At 30.6% G+C, this 22,472-nt stretch overlaps 4 protein-coding genes across 4 annotated transcripts; 1 reads left to right on the top strand and 3 right to left on the bottom strand.

Annotated features, from left to right (window-relative positions):
• Nucleotides 1-3,098: 3,098 nt before the first annotated feature.
• Nucleotides 3,099-4,787, bottom strand: LBD22 (LOB domain-containing protein 22). The gene is made up of 2 exons (XM_028050230.2): nt 3,855-4,787; nt 3,099-3,526 (listed from the first exon to the last, which is right to left on the bottom strand). Exons 1-2 carry the CDS (start codon nt 4,706-4,708, stop codon nt 3,397-3,399), a joined length of 984 nt encoding a protein of 327 aa, XP_027906031.2. The 5' UTR covers nt 4,709-4,787; the 3' UTR covers nt 3,099-3,396.
• A 2,420-nt stretch (nt 4,788-7,207) lies between these two features.
• On the bottom strand, nt 7,208-9,615 carry LOC114166095 (mediator of RNA polymerase II transcription subunit 9). Its single transcript, XM_028050754.2, has 6 exons — nt 9,149-9,615; nt 8,988-9,050; nt 8,790-8,870; nt 8,358-8,416; nt 8,191-8,271; nt 7,208-7,500 (listed from the first exon to the last, which is right to left on the bottom strand). Exons 1-5 carry the CDS (start codon nt 9,440-9,442, stop codon nt 8,214-8,216), a joined length of 555 nt encoding a protein of 184 aa, XP_027906555.2. The 5' UTR covers nt 9,443-9,615; the 3' UTR covers nt 7,208-7,500; nt 8,191-8,213.
• Nucleotides 9,616-12,398: 2,783 nt separating this feature from the next.
• On the top strand, nt 12,399-12,815 carry LOC114166282 (uncharacterized). The gene has a single exon (XM_028050997.2). It carries the CDS (start codon nt 12,415-12,417, stop codon nt 12,613-12,615), a length of 201 nt encoding a protein of 66 aa, XP_027906798.1. The 5' UTR covers nt 12,399-12,414; the 3' UTR covers nt 12,616-12,815.
• A 6,199-nt stretch (nt 12,816-19,014) lies between these two features.
• On the bottom strand, nt 19,015-22,252 carry IDD11 (indeterminate(ID)-domain 11). Its single transcript, XM_028052128.2, has 3 exons — nt 21,067-22,252; nt 20,559-20,955; nt 19,015-20,139 (listed from the first exon to the last, which is right to left on the bottom strand). Exons 1-3 carry the CDS (start codon nt 21,296-21,298, stop codon nt 19,167-19,169), a joined length of 1,602 nt encoding a protein of 533 aa, XP_027907929.1. The 5' UTR covers nt 21,299-22,252; the 3' UTR covers nt 19,015-19,166.
• Between the last annotated feature and the right edge of the window lie 220 nt (nt 22,253-22,472).

Here is a 22,472-nt window from a genome sequence, read left to right as displayed (position 1 = left end):
CAGACATCAAAAGTCAAAAATATCGGACGTTAAAAGACATTTTTGTGTTAGTGAACAAGTATGCATTATCATTTTACTTCAGTTCTATAAGAGAGAAGTGTTCTTACACCATTTAAGCCTGTAAAAGTAAAATAATCATAAAAATATAAAAAGTAAATTTTGTTTATTTGTAAAAAAGTAATAAAAGATAATGTTAAATAAGTATAAACAAAATTTTAACATCAAAATAGAACTGTCTATTTAGTCAATTCTACAAATGACAACTGATTATATCAGAAAAGTTTATAGCACTTAATATTTATTCAGAGAAAGAATAAAATTAACAAATTTATAAAATATATGAAATGATAACATCGACTTAAAAATAAAATAGTTTTATAATATATAAGTTGACACAAGCTTCTATATTTATAAATTGGTTTTGTAAGATTAAATGAGATTTAAAATTTATTTTTTAAGATAATAATTCAAAATATATTTTAGTAAAATTTGATGTTAATTACACCTATGTCCTTCGTTATCGAACTATTGTTACGTCTAATATAATATATACATAAGTTATAGTGTACATTAATATTTTTCTATAAATTGTTTTGTAAAAAGACAAATTTAAAAAAAAAATTAAAATAAAAGTTATAAAAACTACTATAACTTACAATATCTGAAATTATGAAAGTAATCTAAAAATTAAGCCAACTATATTGGGTATAGAAAATTTTCTAAGATAAATACCGTTTTGATTTCTATTTTATTCATATTAACACAACTTACTCTATTGATTTTATTATTTGGCGAAAACAATATATATGATGAATAAATAATAATTATATATCTTAACATAAAATATCTAATTGTAACATTACTTATAAAAGTTAATAAAAATATTTCTTTTTTATAATTATTTTTCTATGACTTCAAGATAAATTTTAATAATTATTATACTATCTCACATTTTGAATTATATTTTTTTTTTCATTACATAAAAAATTGGATTCACGTACTCTTTCCATTAGTCTTTATAAACTTAGATATTACTAATAATAATTTCTATCATATACAGAATAATATTATTCCTTTACAACTCTTTTCAACTTTTTATCTTTATTTTTTCGATCATCTTATCATAACTTTTCAATTTCTTCACTTTCTATCTTTTGTACAGTTTCTTTAGTGATGCCTTTTTATAAGCAAATCAGAATGTTTATATAAATAACTCAAGAACAAGTACTTTCAAATGATTCTTATAAGTACAAAATTGATTTACCAAAAAATAGGATGGAAATAAAAATAATTTGAAAGAGTAAACTTTTTATCTTATATTTTTTTAAGGGTTAAATATGTTTTTGATCTTTTAATTTTAAGTAAATTTTGGAATTAATCTATTTCTAAATTTTGGATCAATTTGGTCATTCATATTTCGAAATACGTGAATTTAGTCATTTTAATTAAATTTTGTTAGATTTATTTGATGTTTTTTACTCATTTCAGGTATTTGAGTTGTTTATACTATTTGACATATTTTTGTTTTAATGTTAAGTTAACTACTATTATGAAACACGTTTGAAATCTTAAATAAATTTAACAAAATTTGATTAAAAGGATTAAATTAACGTATTTTAAAAAATAAAAGACTAAATTAATGTAAAATTTTGAAAATATAAGAGACAAAAAATATATTTAATATTTTTTTAAAGACAGTAAATCTATTAACTTGTGAATTTATTTGACAGTTGAGTAACGAATTTCCACCCATTTTACTCCCATAAATTGTTTAAACTATCCGTTTTTTAAGGACTATAACAATAAATAGGACGGGTCAAACAAATCGAACTAACTTTTGTGACATCCCTAATTAAATAAGAAAAAAAAAACCGATAAAAATGTATAACTTTTTCAAATTTTATACAGTTTAGTTAAAATTTGAGTGGTGATAAACAAATATTATTTTAATATGTAGATACGCTGAATATATTTAATAATAATTTTTTTTTACCCAAACTAAAATAACATTTGTTTAATGAATTGAATCTATTCTTATGTTATATCCAGATGCACAAAATAATTAAGTGAAAAAAATGAATATATGAAAAGTATTTTATTTTCTACAATTTTATTTTTAAGGAAATTCAAGTATCAAAAAATGCTGCGTTAATTTGATGTTGATGCATAAAATTTTATAACAGAAAAATGACAGATACCCAAAAAATAATACTAATGACACCTAAATAGAGATATAGATATAAATTTTATAGGTATTACGATATGATAAGTGTCAATTATGTGTTTCAAAATACTGGGTATACATATCATTACTCTTACTTTTAAACTTAGAATGAATCTGCAACCTATTTAACCTGATAAACCAATCCAACAAAATTGACCTATTACTTACTACACCTTTTGTCCACTTTCAAAGTTTTTCTATCATTCTTTAGTCACATTTTTCATTTCGTTATGAATATGATTATATTAGTATAGATTAATCGTTAAAAGGTTAAATACATTTTTGTCCTTTATCGTTCAATGAATTTTGAAATTAGTCCATTTTGAAACTTTGGACCAATTTAGTCCTTCATCTTTCGAAATTTTTTAATCAAATTTTGTTAACTTTATTTGGCATTTCAAATATGTTTCATAATAGTATTTGAATTAATGTCGAAGCAAAAATATATCAAACAGTATAAGCAACTCAAATACAATCTTGAAATACGTGAGAAACATCAAATAAATATAACAAAATTTGATTAAAATGACTAAATCCACGTATTTTAAAAGATGAAAGACTAAATTAGTCTAAAGTTTCGAAATTGAATAATTTCAAAATTCACTAAAAAGTTAAGGGACAAAAACATATATATTTAACCCATCGTTAAATGATTAATTCATTCATGGCTTAATTTTTTCCTATAAGCACTCAGTTTTTAGAAGTTATTATGTAATCATTGTATGAGGATCAGGTTTCTTCTATAATAATAATACATATCTGCAATTAAATCAAAAGGTGAGAAAAGCAAGAAAAGTTTCTTCAGAGTTGATTCATATATCCCTTCTTTCTTTGTTCATCTCTTTTATTCCTTTAAACTAAAACTCAACACTATTCCTCTCTCTGTGTTGTTCTCCATATAAGTTTCACACAATGTAAACATAAACCTAATTAATCTGTTCATTCCTTTCATTGAATCAGGCATCAAGGAGCAGGAATACATTATTGTGATTGACTACAAGAAAACAAAAAAGAAGAAGAATAATCGTGTGAAAGAAATGGTGTAAATAACTCTAGCTTCTGCGCATGTTGCAAACTCTTAACCACAAAAACGGAATACCCTAATGCCAACAAAATCATATGTGGAGGCATTCATCTTCTACAATCTATGCTAATTAACACTCACTCACTCATCAGCAAGTACAATTTGTGAGGCTAAACGATGTCGCTGCACCTTTCAGATCATGATCTTGAGCTTGTTGCATGCACTCACCCTCACCTTTTATTACTGCATCATCTATCTTAAACAACACTGCTTCATCACTGCAAAATCATTCAAATCACACACACAATTAAACATCTTATACTTTCACTTCTGTCACAACAATCCAATACATTAATTACCGTAATCAATATTCATCTTTCAACTAAGAATCCATTACAAACCCTAGACAAGATGAATCCTATAGCAGAATATTTTAAATGTTTGCAGATGCATGCATTATTCAAACAAAAACCATGCAGATAAACTTAATTAGACACTAGTTACATATGAAAAACATGATTATCGAAGCATTGATGAGGTAATAGTGATTAGAAGATTGTAACAATCCCTTTGAAATCACACAATGTGAACTACTGATAGACAAACCTGCGATGGACTAATTCTTCAGACTCGAACCCTAACTCACTTCTCTCATCAGAATCAATGTCAATCACGGCCTTGTGATCATACTCATCGCTGACATTACTACTCTGTCCTTGCAACGACAACGAAGAAAGCGAGACAGCAGTGTTCTGCACAGCCCACGTGTTCATCTGTTCCTGCAAAGGCGTGGTTCCATTTTCATGCATCATAACATACTGCTGATCCTGTTGGTGCGGCTGCAGACACTGATACTGTTGCTGGCCGTACAACCCCATCGGGTCGGCGTTCAAAACCTCGCCGTCTCCGTTGACGGTGACGTTAACGCTGTTGGGGGCATACATACCGTGCTGGTGCTGATACTGGTGCTGGTTCTGGTGCTGAGCCTGGGCTCGGAACATGGCGAGCTGTTGGAGGACGAGTTCCAGCTCGGCTCTGCAGTACTCGATCTGAGCCTGCAGGTCGAGGATGTAGCGGTAGCAGCCTCCGACAGGGTCCGAGGCGCGCATGTCGGATTGGTAGATGATGGTTCGCATGGCTTGGTCCTTGTCGCGGGGGCTGACAACCTTAATGATTTTGGTGATGTTGCTTACTCCGAAGAGTTTGTGGGCGTTGAGGAACTGGCGCTGTCGGTCGTGCGGGAAATAGGGCGCGAGAATGCAGTCGGGGGCGCATTTTCTGCGTTGGTACTTGCATGCAGCGCAAGCCTGAGTGGTGCTGTTGCCATTTCTTGTTGTGGAGATTCTGTTGTTGGTTTTGGTGTTGGTGTTGTTGGTGGTGGTAATGGTGGTGGTGTTGTTATTGTTGTTCATGGCCTTTTGGGGAGGAACAAAAAAAGGGGTGTGAGATTTCGGCTGCATCTCCGGCGGGGAAGGTGCTCAGAAAAAGGACCTTTTCTGGGGCTAAGTTTTTCTCTTCCCTTATTTTCTCGGCTTTTGTTTGATCAGAACAATGGGAGATGGAGAGAAATGAAAGGAAAAGACAGATAGATATAATTAATACACTAACCGTTTCTCTTTTGCCAAGTCTTATTTTTGGACTCAGATAACATGTTTTCTTCTATTTTTTTTTTCTTTTCACCTTCTGTTTCTATGATTATCACAGGTATTGCAACTGTTATTCTTGGATCATGCAACTAAAAATAGAACCCTAATTGCATTTTCATCATATTGTTGATGCTGTTTTTGCTTTTCTTGGGAAGACGATCGATGCTTATTTGAAAGCCAAGTCAAAATATTAAGTTAATTAATTATTACATCATCTTCACATCGTTATGCCGTTTCAGCAACAGAGAGCGATTCATTCGGAGTTTCTGATATATCACTGGCTCAAACTCACTATTCAATTATACAAATTTAACTATTAATTACGTGTCATCATATACTTCAGTTTTATTTATTTATTTATTTATTTTTTTACATTTTTTACTCAAATCTCTCTGGCAAAATAATGGAAAAAAAGAAATTGGATATGAAAATCTTTAAATCCCTCGACTACTAGGTTTTCAAAAAGATAAGAAGATATAATAACAACGAATATGAATCCAATTCATAGATTATTTTCAATCGAAAATCTTAAACAATAAAGTTTGTTAGTTATATATGTTCCGTTTTCTCATCTTCGTTTATGGGATATCATGTTGGGTAAAGTACATTTTTATTGCATCCTATAAAATGTTTAAATATCAAGTTATTTTTTTCTTAAGTTGTGTTATTTTCGTTTGTTTAACATATTTTTATATGTTGCTGATAATAACAATAAAAAAAAAGATATTAATGAGAGATTTGGCATGTAAATTTATATAAGAGGTGATTTTGTTTGACTATATAACTAAATTGGATTAAGAGTAAGGATGACGATATATAAAAACGTGATTTTTTTTTTATTTCTACCAAACAAATAAGGATAAAAAGATAAAATAGTGAAAGTAGGGTTAAAAATGTTTTTAGTGAGAAAATAATATTTTTCGAAATATTTCATTTGCTATCTTGTAGATTCTTTTATATTTATGAATATTTATTCATACTTTTTACTTCTTTTTTTTAATTTCAGATAATATTATTTAAAATTTAATTTTTAAAATACAAATATAAGTAACTTTTTTATCATCTTTACCTATTAACTAGCATAAACACAGGCGCGATAGCGCCTGTGTATATATTTTTTAAATATACGTGATATTATATTAGTAGGTGATAATATTGTAATATTATTAAGTTGTTATATAAACTAAAATTATATTTATTAAAAGTAAAGTGAAATATATCATAACAAATGAAAGAATAATCATTAATAAATAAAAAAAGAAGAGAAGAAACAAAAATAGCCGAATTTATAAAAAAAATTATAAAAGTAACAGTCAATTTTTAAAAATTTAACAAATTATTATATTTAAAGGGTAAAATTGGTATTTTGAAATGTGGACAAAAAGAAAATCCCCATTATATATGGTCATAGATAAAATAGATTGATTTTGGTAACGGTTCCTTATCGGTTTTTTTATATATACATTTCACTATCGATTCATCTTTAACAATATAAGGTATTTTATTAATTATTTAACAATAATATATTTCCAAATTTTAAATTTTGGAAATATATTATTTAATAACACTTTTACTATCATAAGGTAAAAATAGACACACATGTATATACTTTCACCAATAAAAAGTAATTGAAATAAAATTTTAAAAACATTGATACAATTTTTTCCTTTTCAAAAAATCAAATATATTAACCACAAATTGTAATTTAAATAAAATTATTCTCTTTAAAATGAACTTTAGCTTAATAAATTTAAATAAATAAATAAATAATTTTAACAGTTCTTCAATTGTTTGACGGTTTTTGCGTCAACAACTTTACTTTGGTATAGATATTAAAATAAAATCTACTAATAATTGATGCAAAAATATTGTTATTAAAATTGAAATTAAATATAAAAAAAAAAGATTTTAAAAGTTGATGTAAAACTTACATTACAAACACACGTATCTAAATATTTCAATATTAACCAGTAGGATATAATATATTTTAATATTAACAAGCAGGAGATCATTAAAATAATAGTAGTTATTATCCTGTGATATAACCACTTATATATTATAGATTCTATCAGTATTTGGATGCACAATTTACTTAGAAATTATCTCTAATTTTTGTTTTGAGGCATCAGAACTACCAATTCACAAATAAGTATCTCACAACTTCGCACCGTTTAAGAAACATATATCAGACAACAACCTCGTGATTTGTATAAACACTTGTGAAAACTGCATTTTAGAATTCACTTTTCAATGTTCTTCAAACAATTTTTCTCAGTGAAACGAATGACATTATGTATTCAACATCAACAAAGATTTGACAAAATCCCCAACATTATATAAGAGGCAACCAATTTTTTATCATATATCATTAACATTACATTCCTCGTTGCTCCGAATTGCCAGAGTTTGCTCTTAATAATATGTCATGTCTTTCTGATAATTTGACCTTGTTTCATGAATAGAAACTGACATACATGGGCCAAAACTTGACAAGGAACTTGCAGAATATCTATTAAATTATAAATTCATGCACAGGCTTTAAATCTCCAAGGTTGAACATAAATAATCCGAATGGAGAAATACAACACTCACATCTACAGCAAGATCTGTAATATAAGATCAAAAGTTAAGGTCACAAAAAAGTTAAAATAATGAATATTGAATCAAAACCAGTGACGAGCATCTACATTATTGTAAAAGAAAGAAAGTGTGACATTTACTAACTCATGCTCATTCTTCAATCAGGTGTGTTTTAGAATTGATGCTACATTTTCTTGTTTAAAACAGAAAATACCTAATAACTTTGCTCCCCTTCTTTCTAGAAGAACTTGAATGGAGGGAAAAATTTTAAAAACAGGACTGGAACTGTTCAATCAATTACACCATATAAAACAGACATTGAGATCTTTTCAAACCAAAACACTGAATAGAACTGGATTTCTCAAAGAGGCAATTCATAGTTCATCAATTAATCTTATTTGTGGCTTCTAAGTCTTTACCTAGAGATTTCCTGTGACTACTCAACCAAAATGCATACATGTATAACCCAATTGGATTCCATAACTGGATATCCACCTTACAAATTAAAAAGAATCAAAAAGCAGCAAAGAATATTAAAAATTTTCTATGGCTATAGACATTGATCCTATAATATTTGCAGATATTATAGAACGTGTATTGAGAGATGCATCTGTAAGTACTTATCAAGTATAAATAAGTATTAGCATTTTTGAAAACTGGTGATCCACACCACTACTAAAACATGAAGGCACAAAAAGTCAGTTAAGGTTTCCTACCTATCTGAATGGATAACACTCTCTTATGGCTCAGACCTAACAAGCTCCTCCACAGATTTTCTGTAATTGGCAATCAAGTCTCTGAAACATGGAAAAACAAACACATTCTTTTAGCATCTAGATACTTAATTAACCACACAGAAATATCTAAGACAATTTGTACAGACCTTCTGTGATTTAGCAATTGCTCACTTTCCTCTAGCTTCTTCTTCTGTCCCTCAACTGTCTGCATTCAACACACATATAATGCTAACAATAACCCCAGTTCCAAACTACTAGTTAAAGATGCTACCAGCACAAGCATATTTAGTGGTAAGACAAGATTTTCAACATCAATAATGCAGATTTTGTTTATCATGCAAAGTCCATGTAACAAAAGATAGGAGGAGTATGGAAAGAGAGAGAGAGAGAGAGAGAGAGAGAGAGAGAGTGCATAATGTGCATTTGATTAAAGGCAAGACCAAAGTAGAGCCATTCAGTTTCAGAAGACTTTAGAAACTCAGAATTTTGAAGTTCAAGTTTTCAACAAACTTGCCAATCCTGTTTAACAATTAACATATAAAACAAGAAAAGGGTAAAGTTAGAGAATTGCATATTACCATAGCCTTGGTGCTAATCGAGTCCGAGATTGAGTTTAACAGTTGCTGGCACTTCTCAAAGTGGTTACTCAATTCATTGATCTTTAACCAGTGAAATCAAACAATGAAAAAGAAAAAATTAGATTGAAAATCCTAAAAGCAAAATTTGATTAAAAAAAAAGGATTAATCAAAACAGTGAAAAAAGGAAATTTTCAAACCAATGCATCTGATTGCGGATCTGGGTTTCCATGTTCAATAACCTCAGACAAATTCTCCACCAGCTGTGCCCATAACAAGCAACTCCCTTATTGAAAAGAACAAAAAAAAAGATAAAGGAATATGAAGATGAAAGTAAAATTTGCAAAAGGGGTTACGTTACATGTAAGAGATGGTAGTGAGAGGCGAGTGATTGGTGAAGGTTCTGCTGTTGCTGTTGTTGCTGTTGCTGTTGTAGTAGACGTTGCTGCTGTTGTTGCTGCTGATAAAGGTGCTGGTGCTGTTGAAATGGAGATTGAGGTTGTAGTGTTTGCTGAAAAGGTTGTGGTTGGATAAATTGTTGTTGTTGTTGAAGAAAAAGGTTAGGGTCCTGGTTCGATTGGGATTGGGATTGGACATTTGAATTGTGAGTTGGGATCATGGTCCAGGTTCCTCCAGAAGAACCATAGTGATCCATCTGTCTCTACAATTATACTTCTTCTGCAAAAATAATCTCTATAAAGAAACTTTGGTTTGAAAATTGAATCACAACCAAACCTGGAATTGAAAAAAGGGCGAAGCGGGTGAAAGATGAAACCTTTGGAACGATGTGAGAAAAGGTAAAGAGAATGAAAGCAGTGAATGTGAATCTATTACCTCGCCAATGTTTCCCTTAACCTCGGACCTAAAAATAAGGTTGGTGTTACTCTGTTTACTCCAAACGATCGTTTCTGTTTGGTTTCTACAACAATTACACTTAAGCAGTTGCTTCCTGCACCTCTACAAATTTCTTCCCGCAGCCCACATAAAAACTATTTTTATTTTATATTGAAAAATAATGTTTTTATTTAAGATATATGTATACTTCAATTATTATTTAATAAAATATTAAAATATCTGTTAATATATCTTTTATAACCCAAAATATTAGATTACAGAATAATACTTACTTTTATCATATTATTCACTCCTCTTAATAAATGTTATTCTCCGTTTTAATATAAGGTTAATTATTCTACATCTAAATAAAATCATTTTAAATCCTAAAATTTACATGTTAAACTTCTTTTAAATACTTAAAAGTCAAAAAGGTTTATAAATTAATTTTTGAAATTTTAGAAAGCATAAAATTCATTTTATCTGTTTGAAAAAAGATAAAATGAGAAGTAATTTTATACGGGGTACAAGAAGAAACTATGGGGGTACAGATTGTAATTGTTGTAGGAACCAAACAGAGCCTTGAGCCTGCAGCGGAAGAAGAAACGATGTCGTTTCTAGTAAACGGAGTAGCGCCTCCCTCATTTTAAGGTCCGAGGTTAAGGGAAACATTGGCGAGGCATAGATTCACTACTTCCATTCTCTTTACCTTTTCTCACATCATTTTAAAGGTTTCATCTTTCACCTGCTTCGACCTTTTTCCAATTCCAGGTTTGATTGTTATTCATTTCCCCCCTTTTGCGTTGCAACTTTAGCTTGACATGCCATCCAATTTTTCTCCTTTGTTTGGCTTCTGTTTTAGGCTCAGAATCAAAACCAAAGGAGAAAGATATATTAATTCTTGTAGAATTTCATGCGGGCATTGTTTGAGAGAAGCACAAGTCATTGTTTAGAAAGTGCTTACAAAATTATATAATCCAAACATAGTGTTTACTCTATACAATGAAATACTTATAGGAACGGAGTTTGGTTCTAAATTCGGTGTTCATTTTGATCCTTTACAATAGAAATATGTATATACTTAGAAAACAGTGTAAACTGGTTATACAATCTTGGTCATGATTATAAGATAAGAGCAATAATAACAATTATGAGTAATGGTGATGGAGGTTTTGGTTTGGCGTTTCTGGCTTTGGAGTGGTGTCAACAGTTAAGGTGGTAGTGATAGAAAGAATAAGCATTCTTTTTCTACAAGATGATTGAGCATTGTTTTAGGCACTCCCTCATTTGATAGAATATGCAATCTTCAGAGTCTGTTTAACAGATACCAAAACATGGTTAGTCATTTTCAAAGGATTTCTGAATAAGACTGGCTGGGCTGGAAGGATTTTTGAAATTCTAGACTAATTGCAATACTTGGTAAAGAAATTGGAAAACTGGGGAAAAAGTATCTGCTTCCCTGACGTTTGTAGAAATTATTTGTAATTGGCAAAGGAATAAATATAATACTTGTGCTGCAGTTGATTTTGCTTGCGGTATGCAATCTTTCAGTCTGTTCAGTTCAAGAATATAGAAATTCCAGCTGTCGTCCACCAAAGAGTTACAATCATAGCAAATCATAGTTGTTATTTTAAACTTATTCTGATCTACCTTCAACACAAATAGCTTGAATTTGGTTGCATTTGAGGAAAACTAAACTGTGTTATTATTAGAAGATAGCTTCAAGGAAACTAAATTCATATTAGGTGATGAGAGAGTTAAAATTTCCTCTTAATTTGTTCCCTTTTCTGTCTTATGGTCAGCGGGTATCATTTCATCCATGTCAGCTGGTAGATAAGGTAGGTTTTAACTATTTTTAGGTTCTGGTTTAATGACGACAACAACAGCAAAGCCTTATTCCATTAGGTGATGTTGGCAACAGGAATCACTTGATTTCATTCAGCATTGTCAAAACTGAAGTTCTGGTTAATTACTTTTTTTTTTCTGAAATTTTTGTTCGAGATAAAGGTCTGACAGATACAGGGTCAACAAGGTTGTTGTTTGAAAGGATTAAAGTGTAAAAGAATTATACTTGTACCACACAGGTTCAACTGGTACAACAAAAAACAAGTCTAAGCAACAAAATATAAACTTCAATGCTCTAAGTTTGAAGTTTTAAGCCTCTATCACTATTCTAGGATATCAAATTGTAGAAGCTTCTGTGCTGTTAAGTATATTGTGGTCTTGTAACTCTATGATGAGATTAGATTGATTATAGCAACAACCAATTTATATTCCACTATAGGTCTGATAAATGGATCAGTTGGTGTCATTCACATCTACCAAAAAGCATATTATATCAGATGGCAGAATGGATGGAATATGTTTTAATTATGATATCAATTCTTGTATTGTGGTAAGACCATCAACTTTTAAAAGGGATAACACATCTTTAAGTTTCATTTTTGTTTTAGGCATTCCATTCATCTGATCATTCCTCCGAAGCGTAGTCAAAGCAAATTTAAAATCCATTGTAACACCAAACAAATCTTTGATTAAATAATGGTTTTAGATCATCGTCATCTCTACTACCTAGCCCAGATGTGGTAATTGTGAGGCCTTTTAGGGGTAAAAGTTAATCATGTCCTAATTAGTCAATTGGTTGTAGGCATTTAGATTGTTGATGTTACTGGATTGATAGAAACCATGGTGACAGGGCATATTGTTATGATCTTATATTGGGTTATGATTGGTAACCATTTTTGGTGTTGATATTAGTTTGACTTTGTTCTTTACAGGTAGTCTGACTTAGAAATGGTGGTAAAACCAACAGTTGCATTAAGAGCTATTTTTGTTGGAGGAATAGCAGCATTTGCTAAAATAGCTGGAGCAATGAAAGCTGCAGGTGGTGTAAAAGTGGGTGCAGCTGCTACTGCAATGGCTGCTGCAGCCACTGCAGCTGTTACAGGGTCAAAACAAGAGCAAACTGATGCATCTCAACCGTCTCCAAAATAACTATCTGTATCATTTTGTTTCTTCCAGTTTGACACTATGTGTTGTGAAATTTCTGTAACTTAGTTGAATGTTCCCAAGTTTAAGTGGAAGAAAGAGGCCATATGCGAATTATAGTTTTGACAGTGGTGATGTAATAACCTCTTCAAGATTTGTAGTAAGATTACATTGAATTTATAGAGTTCTCGAAGTTTTTTATGGAATTATGGATGGATTTAGGAGACAAAACTAAAGTCTCAGCCCAGTAGGCTGAATTAGATTATCCAAATGCTGAGAAATGAGTTTTCTTTGAAGTAACTTATGATGATTGAACATTATTAACACAGTTCATTCCCTTCAATTGCGTTTATTGTCCTTACATTTGCTATCTAATTCTGAAGAAGATTGTACAGTACATATATTTTGACACAATTTGTTTATAAATTTATTGTTATTGGATATGAAGTAGTTTAACAAGGGAATACTTTTGGTTTATTTTGTACTTCTTTCCCATACTAAAAGCAAGTATAATTGAAAACAAAATGGCAAAAAGGTTTTGCATGCATTTTTGGTAGAATAAATATAGGTATGTTTCCATCACTTTCACTGGCTCAACTTTTTCTCTTCTTTTCATGGGAAGGAAGTGTAGGACATTTGGGATTATTGTCAGGGAATTATTCTATAGCATTAAGGACAAAAAACTGATAAAGTGTGAATACAACGAGCCATAGACTTCATGCAAAGGAGCCATATTAGCAACCATGATATTTATTGATTAAGAAACCTTAATGCTCTCACTCAATTAGCACTTTCTGAAAAATAAATAGACAGAAGATGAAGTACTTTACTTTTTCATTTCACTAGATAATCGTAAAAAGTAAAACACACATTGTTATGCATGAATTTTAAAAGTCTTGTGATTTTTACATATTTTACTAATTATATAAACTATTATCACACAAAGTTATTTCTGTTTTTAAAAATCTGGTGATAATCAGTTTTGTAATGTGAAACAAATTGACTCTAAATTGTTAAGTGAATAATCATGTCAACTAAGATTTAATTGCAAATCTGGTTACTATCATTATCTGTGAATTTGATCCTCTTATTTCCTTTCCAAAATTTTATTTTTTTATTTTAATTTTATAATTCTAATCTATTTATTAACTGGTCATCCAATATTTATCAAAAGTGTTGAGAGTGTAATAGATGAGTTTATGTCAGCATAAGTGTGTGAATATATGTGACAGTGCAATAGAGTATTGCACAGTTATTTTATCAAAGATTATATATCAAAAACACTAAAACTACACCATTAAAATACAAATTTACAACAAAAAAAAAATTCAACCAAGTAAAAACAAGACCAAAACTATGGTTGCATCATCAAATTTATCACAGAAACACTGAGAAAAGAATGCTGAGGTGTCTCTTTCTTCTGAATTATTATTACAACTTACTGGAACCTGATACTGCATAATTCTCTAAGGAAGAAAAGAGGAAATAAATCAGATAAATATGCTGTGAAAACTCTTAGCACTCATTTGAATCTCTCAGTTGATAAGGACAAAGAGCACCTTGGAAATGAAGCAATTGATTGGGAGAGAGAAGGCATAGAATAGAATATACAAGAGATATATAGAGAGAGAAGAGAAATAAAGAGATGAAAGATTAGTCAAACCATGCAGAAAAGTTGGCATTGTTAGGAGGGAAAGCATCTTTTGAGTGTTTGATACAATGACAAGTCAACTAGAAGGAATGTATATATAAGAGCATCATTAAAAGCAAAGAAAAGGGATTGAATCATTGTGACAGGTCTCTCAGCTTTTAGAGGTAGCACTACATATTGTTTCTTGTGTTTGCCTTCGATCTGCTTCTGCAGACAAAAAGCACAACTATCTATCTATCTATGTACAACCAATGCAGAGGAAGGGAGAGAAGATACATAGAAGAATATGTATCATATGGCCATTCCATAGGAGACTGTGCTTTTTTCTCTTCCTCCTCCTATCTTATGCTAATGCTATACCCTACCTATATGCTACCCTACCACCATTTCCTTTTCTCTTCTTTATCTCTCCATGCACCTTCCTTTTCTAACACAAACACATCTTAAACCTATGTTTGGATTATCATTGGAATTCTGTTGGAGGAGAAACAATTCCTTTGTATCTTTTACTCAGTATTTGGAAGAGAATATAAAAACAGTAAATCCTCAAACATGCACTAAGAAACTAAAAATGTTGTTTTGCAAATACAAACATGTTTTGAGAGTAATATGTATAGTGTATGTTTGTTCTGATCAAATCTTGAATTTCAATGAGAATGCAAAACTTCACTTTATTGATAGTTTTATATGTTTGCGCTAAAGTTTATAACTTCAAACTGATTTTTGCAAAAACTACTTTCCAACAATTTGGCCCAAAATAAGTTTTTAGATGTGATATATGTTAGTGTAGCATACTTTTCAATTTATTGTTGTAACATGTTCTTTATTATTAACTCTTCATTGAATTAGTCTCTGTCATGATGTTATATTTTGCAATAAATATAATCAATGATAAAAAAAAAATTATAAAGAAAGCATTAAAAAAATATTGTTAAGATGAGTTTTTAAATTATTTTCATGACATGTGAATTGAAAAGAAAGTGATATACAATATTATATGAGAAGTGTCTCCACCACCACACAAATGATCAACTTGTCATTTGACAAGTTGCATGTCATGAATACTTTTCTTATGATTTTCCTTTTTTTTTTTTCAAAAGATGTTATTCAAATTTGGTTATGGTTTCTTTTGGTTGAAAAATGTGATATAAATTATTGATTTAGAAAATTTGGTGCATTGGGAAACTCCATTAACAAGAGAGATGGAAAGAGAAATGGGGTAATGGTAAATTCACCAAGAATTTTTTGTGTTGAATAAGACAATGACTGAAAGGGATAACTCAAAAAATTTCAGCATGCAAGGCAGAAAACCAAACCAATCAAATTTAAAAGTGATTCATGAAATATTCTTTATTAATTAGTACATGGAAATAAATTCTTCTTCTTCTTCTTATTCTTATTATTATATTATTACGATAAATATTTAGGTAGCATTCTCCTATTTAACTTTTTTTCCTTTTTCATGTATAGATTGCATTGGGATACAGAGGAATCTTTTTCTGTACATATGTTTTGCCTTTACAAACCAATGAAATTAGAGGTCCCAAATGCCACTTTCTAACTTTCCTTAAATAAAATAGGATTAATTTTTTTTTTCTGAATTATTATAAATTTTATTTTATTTTTAAATTAAATTATAAAATATTTCATTCATAAAGTTATATGTAAATCATCATTTGACATAAGATGTTGTAATATAATCCACAGTAAAATTCTCTTTGTCACGTGGAAAACTTCAACATACAATTTATTGAAAAAATATTTCACATATATACATAAAATGTCGAGACAGACGAAACACAATTTTTTATAATTTAAGAATTAAACCAATAAATTAAAATATAGGTACTCAAATTTCCTATATTATTGTAAGTTGCCACACAAAATTATTATCATAAATCACAGATTTTAAATCCACTTTCTTATGAACATTAATCAAGAGATTTTAGCCTTTTTCTCCGGTAAGGTCAGGTTTACAAAAAGGTATATAAATTAAAAATCATGTATATTGGTTATTGAAGTTAAGATTATATGTAGATGTCTCATATCTTATCAACGTGTATTGAATATTAATAGTGTGTTTTAAAACAATAAGTGAAAATAAATTAAAAAATTTCCCAAAGACAAAAGTTGATGAAAAGTTTGGTTTTCCTCGGGATTGAATCTCATTTGTATCCACATCAGGTATCAAAGGGTATCTTTTTTATTTTGTTTTTTAGGTTTTAATTTCTAGAAAATCACGATAACATATATTTAAATAACACCAACATGATTTGATGCATTTGAATGATATTTACGAATCCTCTTAATCACAAAAGAATCCAATGCTTTTTAATCCACCATACCATCATCCCTTATAAGAAACTCTTTTCTTTTTCTTTTTTATTTTATTTTGAACCATATTTAAGATATTATAATTAGTTTATATTATTAAATGAATGGTGCGTCACAATTATATCCTTGTAATTTTTAGTTGAAAATAATAACTAAATATATTTGTATGTGCATAATTAACGATAATGGGTTAAATATGTTTTTGGTCCCTTAATTTTTAGTGAAAATTGGAATTAGTTCCTCTCCAAAACTTTGGTTCGATTTAGTCTCTCAACTTTATAATTGAGTTGTGTGAATTTAGTCCTTATAACCAAATTTTGTCAAGTTTATTTTACATTTCAAATGTGTTTTATGATTGTTTCTTAACTTACATTGAAAAAAATATATATCAAATAATATAAACAACTCAAATGCTATCAAGAAATATATTTGAAACATTAAATAAACTTAATAAAATTTAGTAAAAAGGATTAAATCCACACAGATTTAAGGTTGAGAGACTAAATTGGACTAAAATTTTGGAAAAGAACTAATTCAAATTATTTAGACTAAAATTTTGGAAAAGAACTAATTTCAATTTTTTGGACTAAAATTTTAGAAAAGAACTAATTCTAATTTTTACTAAAAGTTGGGATGAAAAATATATTTAATCCATAAAACTATTCAAAATTACTTTTTAATCCTTTACCTATTATTGTTTTAAAGGACATAGATCTCCAAACCTTATTCTCGGAAAACACGCACTGTTGTTGTGAACATGTGTCGTGGCCAGGTTATGTTTTGTCTTTATGCTCTTGTTTTCATCTTATGTTTCAGTATTCTTCCTTCTCCATTTATTTTTATAATCAAATATTTTATGCAAGGATCTAAAAAGATTTTCTAGGTTTGATTTTATTTTAAGTGGATTCACTACTTTCATTCTTTTTAATTCCCTTGTAAGTTTTCTTTTTTCTAATAATAAATTCTCATAATAAGAATGTTATTTAATTTTAATAAATAATTTAATTATACATTTAGTATTTTTTTAAGACACCACGTCCGTCACCTTTAATAATTTTTTTTTACAAAACCATATTAAAAATCTCTAAGAATTAGCAAATAATATTTTGAAAATTTTCACCTCTAGAATAAGAATATTCCAACGTGAAACACATTCCCCCTCATAATTATCAAAATATATAACAAATCGTGACATGGTTTATAAAGATTATATCATAAACTTATGAAGAAACGATATTATCAGGTATATTCCAATAAAACTATGGCTTATGACTTTTTAGAAATGGACTTTAAATTTAATTTAACTTCACAAAATCGACTTTTAATGTAAAGTTTGCACCTCATTTATATATTATAAAATTAGTTTATCTTTAATTGATGTGGAACTTCCAACAGTATAATAAGCTAAAAATCCCCTAATATTTATATATATTTCTGGATAAATTTATACTCAGATCAAATTATCACTTTAATTTCTTAAAAAGTTGCATTTTACAAATTAACCATTATAGTTACCTCATTTTTGTAATCATGAAAGTGCAAATTTTTTATAATACAAGTGTTTATCAAACATCTGATTTCTTTATTGATATCGACAATAAGTTAAAACATGCGAAAGTTTTTTATATACTTTTGTTACATTATTTATTCGATTAAGGAAATTGTTAGATTGTAATGTTTTAAATAAAAACACGTAGTTAAGAATTCGAATAGCTATATATAATTTAGTTTAACAATTATTATTGTTTTTTAGTTTAACTATGATTTTTTTTCTTATCTTTATAGAACAAATAATTTAATCTTTCGGATTAATTTATAAGTTTTATATTTTCATAAAATTTGCACCTTTTACAGTTTTGTATTATTCTATTACTTAAAATATTTATATATATAATTTTACATATCAATTATTGTTCCAATTTTATTTGAAGAATATCATATTCAACTATACTCCTTAATTTTATTTTATTTTTCAAATATATTTATACAACACACTATAAATATTCGTAAACGAGAATACATGAAAAAGAGTTTAATTTTAATACGTTATCATCGTAAACAATTAAAAAATATCAATTAATTAAAAAACATTCAAACCTTATCGTAAATAGTATAATCTACGATTAAATAACAATGCAAAAAGTTAATTGTCAATTTATTTTAATGAAATTAAACTATTAATACCATTGTACATAATAGTTATATAGGAAATTATTAATTACACTGTTTGATTAAAAATAAGAATGTTAATTCTAAAATCATGCAAATTTCAATTTTTATAATGTTCTTAATTGTTAAAAAAAAAACTCAAATGATAATTATTAACTATATCCGTTTACCATCTAGTGTTCTTGTATATTATACACTATAAAATTCAGCTATGCAAATAATGAACACAATATTGCGAATCGTAAACAATAGAAAAGAAATGAAAACATTGGGATCGATTCAGAAAGTTCATTCCCTTTGGGAAGATCGAAAATACCTTAAACAAAAGTGATACTGATTAAAAAGGAGAAAAATTATTTATATAGACGATGAAAGGAAGAAGAAAATCCAGATGTAGCTATAGCTAACCTTGCCATGGCTTTTGAGATTGGTTTTGCTGATCATGAATGCAGTTTCCAATGCCAGCAATGGTGAGAATATCATTATGAGAGAGAGGTCTAAGACCCAAGAAATCTCTGGTCAACCCTTCATTTCCAGCTGCACCACTTGTTTTGGAGAAGGTGTCATGCAGATACAAGCTATCGTCATCATCAAGTTTTTTTGAACTCTGAATGCCACCAAACGCATCCTCAAAAGGGGTTCCTTGGAATGCAGAAGGAGAAGAGAAAGAGTTGATAACATCATGAAGAAGGGAAGGAGCAGAAGACACAGTAGCAGCAGCAGCTTTATTCCCCAAAGGTGATGATGATGATGATAAGAAGCCATGGCTAAACACTGTAGCAGTGTTAGTCGTGACAGTGGTTGGTGTTGTTGAAGTGGTGGTGGTGGTGTTGTGTTGATCACGTGAGGACAAGTTGAAGCCAAAGTGAGCAGTGGCAGAATCTGGTGAAGAAGTCATGTGAACCTGATGGTGGGCCCTGGCCATGGCTGGTGAGGAACCACTTCTGCTCATGGTTGCACCCATCTGAGCTGCTTTCTGCAGCAATGCTGTGGCTGACATGTGTGGGGAAGGGTTAGGGACTGTTTGGTAGGCAGCAAGAGTGGGACCAAGACTAGGGTTAGGGTTTTCTTGGTGTGGAGAGGGAGAGAACATCTCTGAGGGTGGGCCCAGCCAAGGGGGCATTTCTGGCCTAAGATTGAAACTTTGCTGCTCTTTTTTCAATGAGAAAGCATGGAGATTCTGAGGGTTGAATTGGGTTTGAAGGGTCATGTTGTTGTTGTTGGTGTGGTGGTGGTGCTGATGATGATGATGAGAGGAAGAAGAAGAAGGTTGTGGGGGAAGAAGCTGGTTGTTGTTGGCTGTGCCAGTGATTGCTCTTGCACTCTCTTCTGCTAATGCATCACAGAAAGCTCTGTGGGTTATGAAACTGTCCCTCCTGGAAGTCATAACCAAACAAAATTACAAAACCAGCAAATGTCACTAAACTGTTATGACAGTGTAGAATTATTGACTTTCTTACATTACTCTCTCTCTCTCTCTCTTACTTTTCAACACTTTTTAAAACTCTTGTGAAAGTACTTAACCACATTAAAAAAATCCAAACAAGGTGTGATTTACACTCTCTCTATGATTTATGAGAGACTGCTATATCAATGTAATGAATTTAATGCGGAATGTGTGTGAGAATGTTATTAATGGAATTGGAACAGCAATTAAAAATTGGTGTGTGAATTCATTCATTCATTCATTCATCATGGTCAACCTAGGATTCAAATGAAAGATGATGTTTCTTGAGTGTGGTGCCTTAACTAAACTGGACTTATAATTCACATGACATGGATTTAGGTTAGTTACCTTGAGAAGAGGGTTCCACAGTCACATCTGTACTCTCTAGTGCCACAGGTTTTGGAATGGGCTTTCCAATCTGATTGAACTGCATATTTCTTGGAGCACTTGTCACATTTCCACTTCTTCTCACCGTGCTTTCTGCAGAAGTGCTTCTTGATCCCAGTCAGGTCCCCCAGAGCCCTTGATGGGTCATGATGCACACAATTTGCTTCTGGACACACATACACCTTCTTCCTCACCTCTTTGCTCGTTCTCTGCTTCAGCTTCCAAGGCAAATTGTGCCCTCTTCTGTGAAGTTGCAGGTTCTGGTCCCTTTGAAATCCTTTGTTGCAGATCTCACAAATGAACCTATTTGTAGCCAGAAGACTCTTGGGGGACAAGGCTATAACCTCAGCATCAGGGTCTGAAGACACACACACATTACAATTCATACAACTAAATTAAAATCTCAAAGCCATAAGAAAATCAATGAGGTTCAGTTTAGAGTTTGAGTAAATAACAGAAGAACACAAACCTGGGTTACCAGGGAGGTTTCTCTTTTTCTTTGGTGGCTGCTGAGTCTGAGTTGTTGGTGGTGGAGGCAAGTATTGTTGAGGGTAACTGGTTCCAATTTCAGTTCTGTTGCCTGAGGAAGCACTGGCTTCACCAGATGCAGAAGTCAAATTTGACATGTTCTCCTCCACTACTTGTTGCTGCTGCTGCTGCTGCTGATGTTGTTGGTTGAACACAAAACCCTTCATCTCCATATATACTTGCGAGTTTTAGCAACCTATAAGGCTGTGCTATAGGCCATAGATCTTGATTTTTCAAATGCTGCGAAGCTTTCTGGGATCTAAGGACAAATCTTACCCGAAATAGAAAGGGAAGAAAAAAGAAAAAGCTAGAGCACAGTCCACACAGCTTAGACCGGAAAGGAAAGAGAAGGAAGAAAACACAAGAAATATGAAAAAGCAAAGGAAATTGGTATTCAGTTGAGGAATAGTCTATGAGTCTCTCTAGCAAAGAAAGAACTAAACAAAAAGAGGAAGAAAGTTGAGAGACAGTGGTCTCTCTATATAACCACTATTAGAAAACTTGTTACTAGTTTGGCACTGACCCAAGAGACAAAGTTTTGTTTTTATGAAAGAGCAGAAGAAACAAGTGAGTTTTGATAAAGAGAAGTTGATGAGGTGAAGCAGATGCTGGTGTAGCTAGCCGCAATCCCTTTTTTTCTCCTTCATGGTTTTGAAAACCATGCTTAGGAAAATAAATGTATATAATCCACACAAATGTGAACAAAACTATAGACCCTGTTGTTTATCAGAGAGAGAGGGTGTGGATGAGAGAAGAGATTCTGAATGTGTACCTCAGCAAGTCCAAAACCACAAACCCAAGAAGAACCTTACGGCTAACTCTGACGTTGAGCTTTCTGTCTTTTCTTCTGTTTTTGTTTTTTTTTTTTTCTCTCTCACAACCCCAGAAAAATGGATCACTTTCTTTAATGTGTTTTTCTTTTGCTTGAAAAAAAGTTGAGATTTTTTTGGTTAAAAACTTTTGTTCAAACACATCCTTCTTGCTTGTCTTTCCCTTCTCTTGCAAAGTAAGCACAAAAAAGGGGGCAAAAAAAGCAACCACAAAAAGAGAGTATCATTTGCATACACAGATAGAGTTTATGTGTTAGTGTGTGTGAGAGAGAAAGAGAAACAGAGACAGAGAGAGAGAGAATATCTCAAATTCTTTTATTTAACTAACATCATGGCTTATAGACTCTTCTACGTTTTACAGCGACATGATTGATCCATTGATTAAATTGTGAGAAGCATGGCTAAAAGCTTTCTTTTTTATAAACTGGGTATTTAATTCAAAGTTCTTTTCATCATCCTTCATTTCACTATCATTGCAACTATTGACTATAGAAAAAAGGCTGAATATTATTATTCT

Source organism: Vigna unguiculata, chromosome 10, assembly GCF_037176805.1.
Source record: "Vigna unguiculata cultivar grain cowpea cultivar isolate G323 ecotype 2 chromosome 10, ASM3717680v1, whole genome shotgun sequence".
NCBI lineage: Eukaryota > Viridiplantae > Streptophyta > Magnoliopsida > Fabales > Fabaceae > Vigna > Vigna unguiculata.
The sequence above is the reverse complement of the archived record's forward strand: the minus strand, read 5'-3'. Positions and strand labels throughout refer to the sequence as shown.